Below are 14114 nucleotides of genomic sequence, written 5' to 3'. Positions count from 1 at the left end.
CAGTTTAAACCAGTAAAAGGGTAAAACCATAATCAATGAGAGCCACAAGACAGGCTGCTTCCTACTGATAAAGCAATCCCTGATGGCAAACGCTCCACTCCTTTTTAGGAGATACATTATCTGTGTCACCCGAGTTCTTTTCAGGCAGGCACAAAATACCATCAATATATGCAAATTCCAATTCCCAGTTCCCAGGCAATGACTCAGGGAGCTGATTGCAGGCTGAGGCTGATGCCTTCCCCATCTCCAGACTTTGCTGTACTGGCTCGTGCTCTGGACATCCAATTGATGGTAATGCTTCTTGATTGCTACAAAGCCTGTTGTGCCAAATTGTAGGCAGCAATTTGTTGTCAGCATCAGTGTTCTGCACCAGCCTGTAGCCAAGGAATTCATTAGATTCCAAGACTGCAGAGGTGAACGGGTGGCTGCTGCATCTGTGGAGGGATATGGCGCAGCAATTCATGTCATTTGCTGGGATGATATTTCTGTAGGGCCTTAATGAGCCAGATGATTTGCAAGCCTGGAAACAACACTGTGAAACTTCTGTGCTTATAGCTATTTCTGCTGTGGAAAATCCTGGGATTTCTTTCTCTTGACTTTGAGAAATATGTCCACGTACAGTCTAAACTGTTTAAGTCCAGCTTGGCTTGCCCAGATTTACAGGTAGGAATAGGAACCAAAATAGCAGCTTGAATCTAGGCATGTGCATAGTAAGAAAGCCCAGACTGCTGCATCAAATTGGATTGTGAGTACTGATCCCCTCTGAGGCAGATTTCACTGTATTAGTTTGTTTTGTTTTCACCTGATTACAGAACACTGTCTGAGTGTACAGTGTTACAGCTTTTTAATTAGAGTCACACACGATAACTTAGGAATACAGTGCTGCAGAGTATTTACAAATGAATTACAAAAATACAGGAGTCCCATTTGTATGTAAATATTTGTTTTCTCCAAGCAAATCAGAATGGTGTTATTCTTCATTACAAAGTGTATTCTGCAGCTATAGTGTTCTTATTCCAACAAGGATGATTATAGAAGCACATGGCAGTGGAGAATTGGCTGGCTGATGCTTCCAAAGCAATTAAGCAGCACTGAGTTGGAACCATCTGAGTAAATAGATTGATGAAAATTCAGTCAAAAAAAATGAGGAAAAGACCATTTAGGTCATCTACTTCATTGCAGTTTCCTAAAGTATGTTCTCAATTACTTGTTGTAGATACTCCAAGCACTACAGCTGCCAAAATGTTTCTTTGGAACATTCATGCAGTCCAATATATGTTTAGGAGTTTTCTTAAGAGATAAGCAGCATTAATTTCCTTTTCCTAATGTCATCTTTGTAATTTGGCCATTTTAAGATTGCCTCAAAACATTTTTTTTCTTTATCCAGAAGAAAAAAGTTGAAGCAGAATTAAAATGTGGTGACTGAACTATTTTAGATGTCTTTTTTTGATAACCACTACAAAAAAATGCAACAAAGTCAAAACATTGTCTCCTTTTTTTCTTCTTTGTCTTATATCTTAGACTGGTACTAGGCTTCTTAGCATTGTTTACTAGTCGCTCACTATGTTTTATTTTTAAGTCATCCTGCTTTTTCAAGACACTTGAACAAAGTCTTCATTAAGTTAAACACTCTTCTTGTTGTTAATATATGATCTGGTAGGTCTCACCCTGGCCGAGGACTGATGGCTGTCCTGTGACAGCTCTGAGAGGAGCTGGAGCAGGGGCTCCACTAACTCTGATCAGGTTGTTGGGGATTCTTCCATCTCCTGTTTTTTCTCTCTGCTTCTTTACATACATATACAAATATGAGCCCTTAATCACATAATCTAAAACTGCCCTGCTCCTCTTCTCTTGGAAAATCAGGCTACTTGATACCAAGGCATTAAAGATAATGAGTAAAAAATACTTCACAGAAAAGCCATTTTAAGATCCAGGACTCTGTTGCAACTGGAATATAGGAATGGAGTTGGTGGACTCTTTACAGCAGTTCTCAGAAACAACATCCCATTACTGCTCCATTATGAGCTATGGAGAAGGCTTAGTAAAAGGAATAAGAATGATTATCCAACCAAGCAGTGCTCATTACTCAACGACTGGAAAGTAAACCCACATGTGAATGGAATACTGATTAAAGAGGTTTGCTGTTAGTTGGATGATTTTTTTTCCTTGCAATAACATTTTTTATAGAGTTTTTGTTTATTTAGAATCAGGAATTATTTGAAATGTTTTTAGTTAAACCAAAGGAAATTTACTCATAGCTAAGCTCAAATTGTGACAAAAGATTAAAGTTTGACTCGTTGTTTCTAATGTGATTTTTGGTAGCATTTCCTAGTCCAAACAAAAAGAGAATTGAAGATCACAGAATTCTTTCCCATTACCAAATATGCTGTTAATGTCTTCAGGCAAGAGCTCTCTGAGGGCTGTAAATTTTCCTCTGCATCCTGTGTGATATCGTTTCCAAATGCAATTAGCTTTTTAGCCCTTCAGTTTCCTAAGACATGAATGAGACAGTGGTGATTTAGCTTAGATTTCTGGGGTTTTTTGTTTGTTTGTGTGTGGGTTTTTTTGTTGGTGTTTTGGTTTTGGGGCATTTGTTTGTTTGTTCGGGGTTTTTGGTTTGGTTTGGTTTTTTTTATATTTGAGCCTAGATTTTATCCTAAGAGGTAGTGTTAGTCTATGGAGAGAGAATAATTGAAGCAATACTCATAAACTACCTGCTCTGGTTCTTTTTTATACTGGGATTTATGCAAGATAACTACCCCAATTAAAAAAAGCTGAAGTGAAATGAAGAATCTGTTCTGTCAGTGAAAATAAAATCAGAAATCCTAGTAAACAGACAGAGGAAAATCAAAACTTTTGTTAACAGTAAGAGAGCATGAGCTAATACCGTGTTTGTTCTTTTGGGGTTTTATGTGATGGTTTCTTTTAATGTCACAACAGTGATTATGGATATGAACGCCACAGCAATGGCCAGTGTTTACCAGCATTTTGGTATAACCCATCCTCCTTGTCAAAAGACTGCAGCCTTGGACAGAGTTACCTCAACAGCACTGGGTAAGTGGCTCACCAGGCTTTACTTAGCCAGAGCACCCATATGGATTTAACCCAATGACATCTACAGATTACACCTGTAGATGTGCCAAAGCTGGCTGAAGCCCTTGGGACATTTTCATCCCCACCTTTGTTGGGTTGCACATCTGTCACTCCAGATCTCCATCGTGTATGGTACGGCCCAGACTTTTCTCTGGAAGGTGATGCCTTAAAAAAAATTGGGGGGAGACTGTATGGTCAAATCATTAATATTTCTGGAAAGGCTTCCCTTAAAATCCTGTGAGATCAGGTAAGGCAGAAACACTGGAAGATAAATTAGTGGAGAGAGATGAAAGTGATGTCCATGTGAAGTGAAGTAACAGATGGGCAGCTAGGTTGAATGCTGACTGGTCTTTGGCCCTCTTGGAAGTCAATGGAAGATGTAGTTTAAGTTAAGATCCTGGCAGGCTTCATTTATGATGCAGGAGATTAAAGCGAACAAAGCAACCCAAGCTGGTTTTGGAGGGTTTGTACACTGAAAGATGGGCAGAATCTGCTTTTTGCTTCAATTCTTATTGTTCTACCCCTTGAGGGTTACATCTCTAGAGGCACTTTACTTACAACTAGTAAGAAATGGAGAAAAGTTGTTAAACTTTGCCCAACAGTGTAATGATTGAATACAATGCCATACTGTATCTGTATATGGTTTATTTATAACTTTATAGTTATTTAACTCGTAACATATCATTTTATGGTTTGGGCAATTTATGGTACCTTACAAGATACCAGGAAATGGGAATATTGCAGGAAATTATCACATGCCATTAACTCCAGTATGAGCTCCTGGTGTGTTGGGCACATGAGGAATGCTTGGCTGAGACAAATACTGAAATACATTTGGGAATCTTTGTTTTCTAACAATCTCCTTAGTCTAAAGGCACCTGTTCTCAGTTAACCCTGCAGTGCTCCTTGTCAGCACCTGGCAGGGGTTTCCCTGTCCTTTGTGAATTGTGGAAAAAACCCCAAACTCCACAATTTTAGTGAAAGTTGTAAAGCCTGTATGTTTATTACAGCGCTGGATGCGTGTGGGGATCGTTCCCTTAAAATGACACGTGTACCTCTGGGATCTCCAGATCTCTTTTTATCTTCCTTACTAATCCATACGCATGGAATTTCACAACAGGTTCATAAATATTCATTTTACTGATTTTGTGTTACACCTGCAGCTAGTTTTTTTATCAGAAAGTACAGAAAGAACTCCTGGCTCATCCTGCCCTTTCTCCTGCAGCCTCTCCATCTGTTTCAGCGTTCCAGGGGCCCTTCCTTATCTCTGTCCTTTGGCCAAAGCAGTTTCTTAGAGCATAGGTTTTTTGTGAGAACAGGCAGTCAACCAAACTGCTATGTTTGCAAGCCACAGATTTAATTCAAAGATGTACATTTCACCTAAACCAAAATGGATTTCTACTCTGGAAAATTTCCACTCTGTTGTAGGGGTACTGTTGCCGATTCCCTGACTTCTGGGACTCTGGCTGGGCCCTCTCAGGGGGCTCCCCTGTGTCGGGGGAGACCCTCCTGGAGTGGTCTTGTGTCAGGAAGGAGAGATGCACGGGATTTTTTCAGTCTTTGAGTTCTTGTTTATTATTATCTTATCTAGAGTTTTCCATGCTGTCCACGCCAGGCTCAGCACGCTGGAAAAGCACTGCCAAAATGGCAAACAGTCTTTCATTACAAGGTTTTTTACAGCTAAGCTATCCAATTAGGAACTGACACCTAAATTATTTCCCTTTTTAACCCAGTAACTGATCCCTAAAAGCCGGCAATGCTTTTCCACCCGTTTACAAAGTGCCACCCAAACCCATGAAGAAGGAGGAAGAAGAAGCCCAGGACGACACCCTGGGCCCTCCATCTTGCTCCCATCCACAGCATACTACAAATTTCTCCCCTAAGTGATACACCTACATTGCTCTCTATAACCTATTTCACACTTTTGTGGATTCTAGTCTATCTTGAAGTTTAAGAAACTTTCTCCATGAACGAGGGTCAAAGTCAGTGCTCCCCTGGGGGGTCAGGGCCCCGCAGAGCAGACAGGGAAACATCCCCTGGGTTCCCACACTCTGTCTCACCTGGCAGGTACCGGAAGGTTGTTTCCAACAACTGCACGGACGGGGTGCGGGAGCGCTACACGGCCAAGCCCCAGCAGTGCCCGGGCAAACCTCCGCAGGGCCTGCGCATCCTCACGGCCGACGGGCGCCTGACGGCCCAGCAGGGCCTCAACGTCACCTTCCTGGTGCAGCTGGAGGAGGTAGGCTCTGGGGAGTCACCTTCCTGGTGCAGCTGGAGGAGGTGGGCTCTGGGGAGTCACCTTCCTGGTGCAGCTGGAGGAGGTAGGCTCTGGGGAGTCACCTTCCTGGTGCAGCTGGAGGAGGTGGGCTCTGGGGAGTCACCTTCCTGGTGCAGCTGGAGGAGGTGGGCTCTGGGGAGTCACCTTCCTGGTGCAGCTGGAGGAGGTGGGCTCTGGGGAGTCACCTTCCTGGTGCAGCTGGAGGAGGTGGGCTCTGGGGAGTCACCTTCCTGGTGCAGCTGGAGGAGGTGGGCTCTGGGGACACTCACCCCGCGCGTGGCTGAGCGCGACTCGTGCCACGAGGAGTTTGCAGAGAGGTGAAGCGAGACAGGGTGGTGTGAAGTCACGGCCTGGATGTAGATGGGTGGAGTTTGCTCCGAAATGCATGGAGATGGAAGGGGTGTCATTGTGGTGCCCGGGGTAATGTCTGGGAGAAGCTGATAAAAACTGGGATTTGGTTTAATTTGGGAATTTCACGGGAGAGCTGAAGACTGCAGGTTTGAATTCTGATCCGCCATCCTTGATTGTGTTTTTTGCTTTCTGCTGGTTTTTGAAAGTGATTTTACATATTTGTTTTCCACTGGTTTTAAACCAAAGATGAGAAATAGTACATGTGCAGCTGGGTCCCCATCACACAAATTGGTGCATATTGTTTAGGCATTTATGGGTGAAATCTCAAGATGTCCTCAGCAGGTTGAAGTCTGAAATTCATTGCAATTGTGAAGCTGATTTGGGCTCTGAACTGTGTTTTTATTATATCTGTAACTTAACTTGGTATTTCATTGTTCTGCTCCCTCCATTCCTGAATCCATAGAAAAAAGTATTTAAATCTTTTCACCTCTTTCTTTTTTTCAGCACTTCTCTATCTGTGTTTAATTGCAGGTGCACAAGCAGGAACATTCACAAATAAGTTTTCTCTTTTTCCCTAATCTAATTTGATTTCTTTAAACTTCTACCCATTTTCCTCTCTTACTGGCCAACAAATCCTTGACAAAGTATGCTTTAACACCAAGAGACAATGTACATCTTTTTATAGTTTAGGGTATTCAAGGAATAATGTACATCCTTTTTTAGTTTAAAGTATAATTTAGAGTATTCAAGGAAATTACTTCTGACCCTCTCCATAGTAAATGTCATCTCTGAGGAAAGGAATTTTTTTTTACATCTCTGTTATTGATGCTTTTCCCAGCAAACCGGTGTCCTGATTTGTAAAGGCAATACCATATGATCAATCATATCTAACCCAAAGCAGTTTTTGACCTGAATGTTTATTTTCTCCAAAATATGGTCACTTTGTTTCCCTACTGATAGTCATACAGCATTGCTACTGTGGTGCTGTAATAACAGTGTGAACATACAGTTTCATTTGGTTAAATTATTGATTTCTGCATATAAAGATGAAAAGGAAAAGGTCCAAAACAAGAGTCAGTCTTGAGTCTTTAAAAAAAAAGAAAGAGTAAAAAGAGTGCACTTTCCATCACTTTTCTCTTCTGAGCAAAGTTTTAAAACAAACTGGGAGAAGGAGATGGATAATCTGAATAGTCAGTCACAAAACTAAGAATTATGCCAATAGTCAGAGGGAGCGACAATCACCCAGAGTGTGGGAAACTCAGGACAAATGTCCTGCTCTTTCATGAGCAGGACATTTGTGCTTCAGCTCACATATCATGTAAGAGAACCCTGACCACCCTGTCATACAGGGAGCTGCTGTGCATTGTTCTGTCTCTTTTGTTCATTCTGATCTTTTCTGGCAGCTCTGCTTCACTGTGCACCAGAGTCTGGAAGCAACACCTTCTCCAGTGTGAGATGGTGCCTCTCTCATGCTGGGTGTCAAGGAGTACAGAACAGATGTTTTGATGAGTGAGTGAGTCAGTTCTGAGGAGATCTAAAGGGAGCTCTTCTTCCAGTGTATCTGATAAGGAAGAGGTTAGGAATTGCTCTGAGGGCTGAAGCAGTATTGATCAGCCTCCAGCCTTTCCAATTACTCTCCCTGTTAGATGAATTTTGACCTCCTGCTCCTAGATTTGTCAACTTAAAGAGCAACCAACAAAACCTTTGGGCAAATTTTACCCAGTCTGGCAATGACTTTGTGTGGGTATTGCAACAAAAGAAATATTCAACAAACAGGAATATTTGCCCAGTTATGTGCAAGCTGTAGGGCAATAAAATGTAGTTGAAGCAGCAGAAGTGTGTGTAGACTAAACCATTTACCAATTTAACTGTTTCAGTGACAAAAAATCCACCACTCACTAGGAAAGTTAAACAACCCATCAAAAGAACAAGCATCCTTTTATAAAATGGTTATTGATTTCACAGAATAATTGAGGTTGAAAGGGATCTCTGGAGATTATTTAATCCAACCCTGCTTCCCAAAGGGAAGTTCCTTTCCCTTGCATACAAGGCAGAGGTATCACAAGACAAGAATTTGCCAATTTCTGTTTAGTTCTGCCCTGCACAGGTGTATGGCACAATCGAGGATTATCAGTATCCAAAAATCTGTACCACTCCATTTTTATTGAGGAGAAGGCATAAGGAAAGTTAAAAAGGGCTAGATATGTGACCTTGCACATCTTTTCCAGCACTTTTCTCCAGCACTATTAAACCCTTGCTCCCTGGAGTAGTGGGCAGTATTTTTGAGTGCTACACCCTGGTGAGGACTCCTCCTATAGTGTGAGTGACAGCTGATATCTTTCAGGGTGTGAAAAAGCAATGGCCTTTCCTTTTGCATCTTAACATCTCCTGTATCCCGCTGAGACAGTTTGTTTGAAGCCTTCAAATCTGCAGAGCTGTTTCATACACTGCAACCTTCTGGCTCTCTTTTTTCATGCCCATGTTCCACTTGATCTGCAGAAAAAGGGGAAAAAAAAAAAGGAAAAAGAGAAGCTGGTGAGCCAAGGTACAAGAGTCTGTTTGAGATTTGTACTCCTGTTATCTTTCTAGGGCTTCCTGCTCCATCTAGGAATCCACCTGGGTTTGAAAAGAGGAACAGACTACAAAAGCAGGTTGACTGGAGGCCCTGAAAATTCACTGTGTCTCTGTAGTGGAGCAGATTGCTAAGAGGGCAGGAAGAGACAAATGGCAGCAGTAAAAAGCTGATGTTTTCACTCAGGTGTGGGATTCAGGGACAGGAACCACAGCACAGTGGTTCCTTGTAGAGGCTGGTTGTGCCTGTGGTGATGCTGAGAGCCACGACTGTGCATTCTGACAAAAACACAGTGTGAGCAAAAGATGCCTCAAGAGAAGCAAGGACAAGGCATTCAGAAGTGTTCTGCTATTGAAGAAGACACAAAAGAAAATCATCACTGAAGTCTGTGCAAGTGGAGGGAGGGCAGGAACCAAACCCAGGAGCACACTGAGCATTGCTGGGATTCTGGCCCAGTTTCTCCAACCCTGACTCACATGAAATTTTCCTGTGAAGCATTTATATCTGGCAGCATATAAATAACATTAAAAGCAAACCCAGCCAACAGGTCATATTTAAATCATCTGAAGATGATTTAAAGAATTCTTTCAAAAGTCATCTGTCACTTTTTAGAATTTCTGTATGACTTCCTCTAAATTGCTTGCAAGGTCACCTTGAACTTAATATTTATGGTCCCATTATTGGAAAGGTTTGGCCAAGTTATTTGTCCAATTATTCTGGGTATAATTATCATGTTTTTTTTAGTGGGTGACAATAGCCAGGAATCATCAGTATTGCCTTTACTAACTATCATGTGTTGCATTTTATGATATTTTAGAAGTGTTTAGTAAGCAAGACACCATACTTAACCTGGGAATTTTGCTCTTAAATTGCCATGAGATAAGCAAAATACCAGCAGCATTTTGTCATTGTGTGACAGCACATGAGACAATTAGCTGTGCTTAAATGCAAATTTTTCATTGCCTAAACATGCTGCCAGTTAAAAGGTAAATCTCTTACCGTGGCCTGGGCTACATGCAGAGACTCAGGGCTGGTACCTCTCACACTGCACCATCCAACAAGAGTCATTTCTCTGCCTAAGAACCTGAATCCTTGCTTTATTTTTGGACAGCAACAAAAGAAATCCAAAACACAAAGTTACGAAGGCACTTTTCCTACTTAAGTTGTTCAACCCAACGTCCTTGACATGTTTCGCTTCTCTGTTGTAGAAAGCAGAGGGATTTTATCAAGTGTGTGTTGTTCCTGTGTGCCTTCCTGATCACATGGTGACGTAGGTCTCTTGCCTGTCACAACCACAATTGTTATTTGTGTGTTGGAGTTATTTGTATGAACATCAGACACTTGTGCTGCTGTACTGAGACTGTGAAAGCTGCAGCCTCCAGAGCAAGGCTGCTCAGCACAATGCCTTTCAAACTTGTTTCATCCCATTGCTCACACATCTTTGCTGAGGAAATGGATGGTAAAGACATTCAGGGCAGGAAGGTTCAGGCCTTTGACTGTTTCATTACAGATAATTCACAGAGAAACTGCCTCCTCTAATTTATTTTTTATCTTGATAAAATGACAGCCAAAAATCTTTGACATTCCAGGTCTGCCTCAGTTCTCACTTGGCAAAGTCACTCCACTGGGAGTAGATTTTGGCTTGCTTTTAACTGCTTGCTGCTGCTGTGTGATGTTTGGATTAGACTCATGTGTGGGGAAAGCTAATTTGTTCCTACACTTCAGGCCACAGGCTACAATTCAGGCAATCTGAACTCATTCCTGAACCTCACTCTGAGCTCCTTCTGCATGACCTTGGGCAAGAAACTTAAACTTTCTGATGTTTATTCCCTTCTGCCTCATACCCCCCATGCCTTGCATTTGTGTAGTGATTGCTCATAAATTCAGAGGACTCTCTCTTACCATGTGAACATACAAATGAGGCCCTGAATTTCCTGAAGACTGCCGTGGCTCTCTGTAATGACAATGTTGATGCATGGCTGTACAAGGTACACTGTGTCTTGGGTACATTTAATGAGCTTGGGGATCCTGCTGGGATAATGCCATTAACATTTCCCACCTCAGCACTATTGTTTGGTGCAATTCAGTATTCAACTCAGCTGAAGTTTCTGGAGATGAGCTTAGCATTAGGATTGTTTTGATTGTTGATGTACTCAAATTAAAGATGCAAAGCTAGTAGTAATTAAAAGCACAGTCTGTATTTTTTTTTGATGGTATCCCACTGTGTTCCCTCTTTTGATAGCACAAGTTTGTTAGTAATGATTACAGAAATACGAACCCTTCATTCTAACTTTCAATGCACATGCTGAATCACGTCTGTTTATCTTACTAGCAGCACTACACTCCTGTAATAACACACAAAGAACACAGTCTGTACCCTCCCCTGTACCACTGTCATCTGAATTATAATTGTATTTTCTGATGAGGACAAGCTGGTTGGGAGAAATCAGAGCCTTTCATGCATTTTTAAATTCATTGTTGAAATTCCGTGAAATTGTATGAAAGTGGACCTTGCCTTCCTAATGACACACAGCACTACAGCCTTGTAATGCACTTCCAGTCACACAGGTTGAATTATTCTGCATAATCCTGAGAGGCTGTTATTGATTCCTGTGGGGCACAGAAGATCTAGTACTGTAAAAAGAGCTCATAGCTGAATTGAGCTGCAGCAACTGGCAGTCAGGGTGAATGATGTGACCAGTACAATTCACTATTTGGTATTGAAAAAGAAGTACATGTGAAAAGTGTCAAGCTATTTGCTCTGCTAAAAGGCACCTTTCTGTTCAGTTCCTGATTTGAGAAATTAGGACCATCTCTCTGAAATCAGGGATTTGCACAGAAAAGCATGTTTTTAATTTCTTGATCAAATTGGATCTGAGTATCTGGTAAAAATTAAGAATATACTTTAAACAGATCTAGACTAAACGTGTGCCATGTGTAGATATTCAGTTCCAGTAAAAACATCTTTGATGACTGATTTCTTTTGGTGATAGGAAAATGCCAAAGAGGGAAAAGGGTTAATCTAAAGAAAGCAGAATTAATTAATCCATGAAAACCTCCAACAGCAGCTGTGTCTGTTTCTTGCAAAGGATAATTAAATCTATTGTCAACATCTCTAAGGAAGACACAGAAGTCTGTGCATAATTAAAGACTTAAAAATGAAATCTGAAACATGGGAACCAAAATTATAAATCTTGAGCTGTGTTTTTTCCATTTTTTAATACTTACATTTAGATCCAAATACTCAAAGTCAATAAGGAAGATGCATTATTACAACTTTCAGGGCAAGATTACAGTGGTGTGTATAAGAGAATCCTACATTTCACATCCACCAAAATATTGAGAGATCCATTAAAGGAATCAAAATATAAAAATATTATTGGAAACTGTATGGAATGTTTTCTTCATATACCCTGAGGCAGGAAGCTTCCCAGAGTTTTTTGGTAGCATCCAGGTCTTGTGTGCACTCGAGGCTCCTTTGGTCGAGACGCAAGGAAAAGGTGCACTTGGCTTAGGAGGCAAGACCAGGAAGGAGGGAGAGGAATATTTTGTATATGCTTGAAAAAACCTGGACATTTATTGAGAAAATACCTTAGAAAATAGTAAATTTCTGATGCACATTTTAGTAACTGATGTTGTCTAGGTAGGTAAAGGGTTTAATATGGGGCCTTGGCAAACTTGTTTTTAGTTTTGAGGACTTCTTGTCAGGCTAAAAGTTCTTAAGGCTCAGTATGTGTTTAAGCCCCTATCAATATTGCAGAGAAAGGAGTTAATCTAAAGTAGACCAAATTAATTAATGCATGAAAACACTCCAGCAGCAGTGTCTGTCTCCTGCAAGTAATGCAGAGAGTTTTGCATCTGCCTAATTTGGGCTAAAAGCTTCAGAAAAATTCTTTTGTGGCGTATTGAGCTTGACAAAATAAAAAGGAGAAGCTGGAAAAAGCAACAGGAGGGGTTTCTACAAGATGTATGGATAGGCAACCTCTTTCCAGTGGCTCTGGAGAGATGCTGGAGACCAGAGACAGTGACAGCTGGGTTGGTTTAAATCAGGTGTGGGCTGTGTGAAAATGTTTTGATTTTGGCTCATCTGCTTTCTCTTCCTGCCTTACTTTGCCTGTGCTTTTACCTGGCACAGATAAAATATTAGGACAAGTCAAAACACAGTCTCTTTGTTTTCCTGACTTTTCTCTCCCACTTCCTAAGATAGAATTTGTAATGTCAGATTTCCAAAATGTGGCATTTTCAGAGGAGTGTTACAGCCTGGATCTTACTCAGTTGAAAATGTGTTTCCAGTTCAAAGGGTTTTAAAACAGGAAAGGCCAAGACAAATAAAAAAGACTGGGGGAACAGCAGCTGAAGTTCTTCTCTAATTAGATTTTCAGTAGTTTCTGTCAGCATCTCCTCTACCTAGAAATTGAAATCCAAATCTTGCATGCCTTAGAAATGGCTCCTTTCCCTGGCTACACCTGTAGGCAACGTGAGTTTCATGGCTATGGACAAAATGAACACAAGAGGAGAAGAAGGTTCATTAGAACACAAATTTTGCCAGTTGCAGAAATGAAGCTATTCTGTCACACTTTTCATCTTCTGCTGCTACCTCAGATATGTGGAGGAATATTCCATGACCTGAAACAAATTTCAGCTGCATGGCCTTGAATATCCTCAGAGCTGGTGAATCCAGCAGGGTCATTATGGTGGCACAGTTTTAACCATGTGAAAAGCTTTTCAAAGTCATGTTCAAAGACATCATCTTCTTTTGAGTAAGAAGACAAAACCCTAATAATGATGGACCTGGAGGAATTGGGAGATCATCCAAGGGTGATCAGAGACCTCTGTATTTGGTTTGAGTCCTGCACTGGACTTGAGATAAGAACAGTCCCCCTCTGAAAGATGTTCAGAGGTCATGTGTTTCACTTCTGGCTGGAAGCAAAACCCATTTGATGGCTTCTGTTAGCTCAGTCAAACAGACACAAGTGCCTAAAGCACTGCATCATGTTTGAATCTGCACATCTTTCTAATAACTCAGCTCAACAAATTACAGAACTCTGTTCTTAAGACCATTTCCCCTACCACACCTTCAGTTTGGGATTCTCCACAACAGAGCAACACAGTTAGTTTTGTCTCATCTATTTGGAAGCAACAGAGCTTCCAGCAGGGTGCCAGGGCAGTGCAAAAACAACTTTAGTCTATTAAAAGAAAGCATCTGGGAAAATTTGTTGCTCTTGCCACCATCAGGTATAGCTCTGCTCTTTTTGATTTCCATTCAGGCAAGCCTCCACTATTTCTGCCTTCACATGTTATAAAAAGACTGAGAGAACATGAGGAATATAAAAGTTCTGTTACAATTTCCTCTCATAGTCACATACATTCACATCTCTTTCTGGTGTGGATACCTGCCTGATGCCATCCATTCACACAGGCACCTTTCATTCCAGAAGGGAAATTGGGCATCCAGAGGACTGTTTCCCTCTCAAAGGAAAAGAGGGAGAAAAAGTAAGAAAGAAAAGGAAGAGGAAACAAACCCAAAGTAAATGAGATGTACTTTCAGCCAATTTTTTGAAAGGTTATTAATGATCAGCTATTAATTTTCCATCATTCCAGATAGTGCCCATTGCTTCAGTGCACCAGGCTGGGGACGTGCTCCACGGCAGTAGCCTGCAAGTGTGCACAGGCAGCATGAGCACCATGCAGAGCCAGAGGGGGATTTCCTAGGGGGTGAGGATGTTCAAAGGTAAGACAAGATGCTGTATCTCACATGAAAGGGAGGGATCTTTAGCAGCCATGATTGTTTGACAGGTCAGTGCAGGCTGTTCCTCTGGT

At 41.4% G+C, this 14114-nt stretch overlaps 2 protein-coding genes across 3 annotated transcripts in view; one reads left to right on the top strand and one right to left on the bottom strand.

Annotated features, from left to right (window-relative positions):
- SMC3 (structural maintenance of chromosomes 3) overlaps positions 1-14114 on the bottom strand; it is a 1169611-nt gene that overhangs the window by 881778 nt on the left and 273719 nt on the right. The gene's annotated exons all lie outside the window — the stretch shown is intronic.
- LOC103814130 (VPS10 domain-containing receptor SorCS1) overlaps positions 1-14114 on the top strand; it is a 258007-nt gene that overhangs the window by 217735 nt on the left and 26158 nt on the right. The window contains exons 17-18 of the mRNA XM_030241082.2: positions 2941-3054; positions 5161-5332. Coding sequence (XP_030096942.2) covers positions 2941-3054; positions 5161-5332 — 286 coding nt within the window. The remainder of the gene's footprint in view (positions 1-2940; positions 3055-5160; positions 5333-14114) is intronic.

Source organism: Serinus canaria, chromosome 6, assembly GCF_022539315.1.
Source record: "Serinus canaria isolate serCan28SL12 chromosome 6, serCan2020, whole genome shotgun sequence".
NCBI lineage: Eukaryota > Metazoa > Chordata > Aves > Passeriformes > Fringillidae > Serinus > Serinus canaria.
The sequence above is the reverse complement of the archived record's forward strand: the minus strand, read 5'-3'. Positions and strand labels throughout refer to the sequence as shown.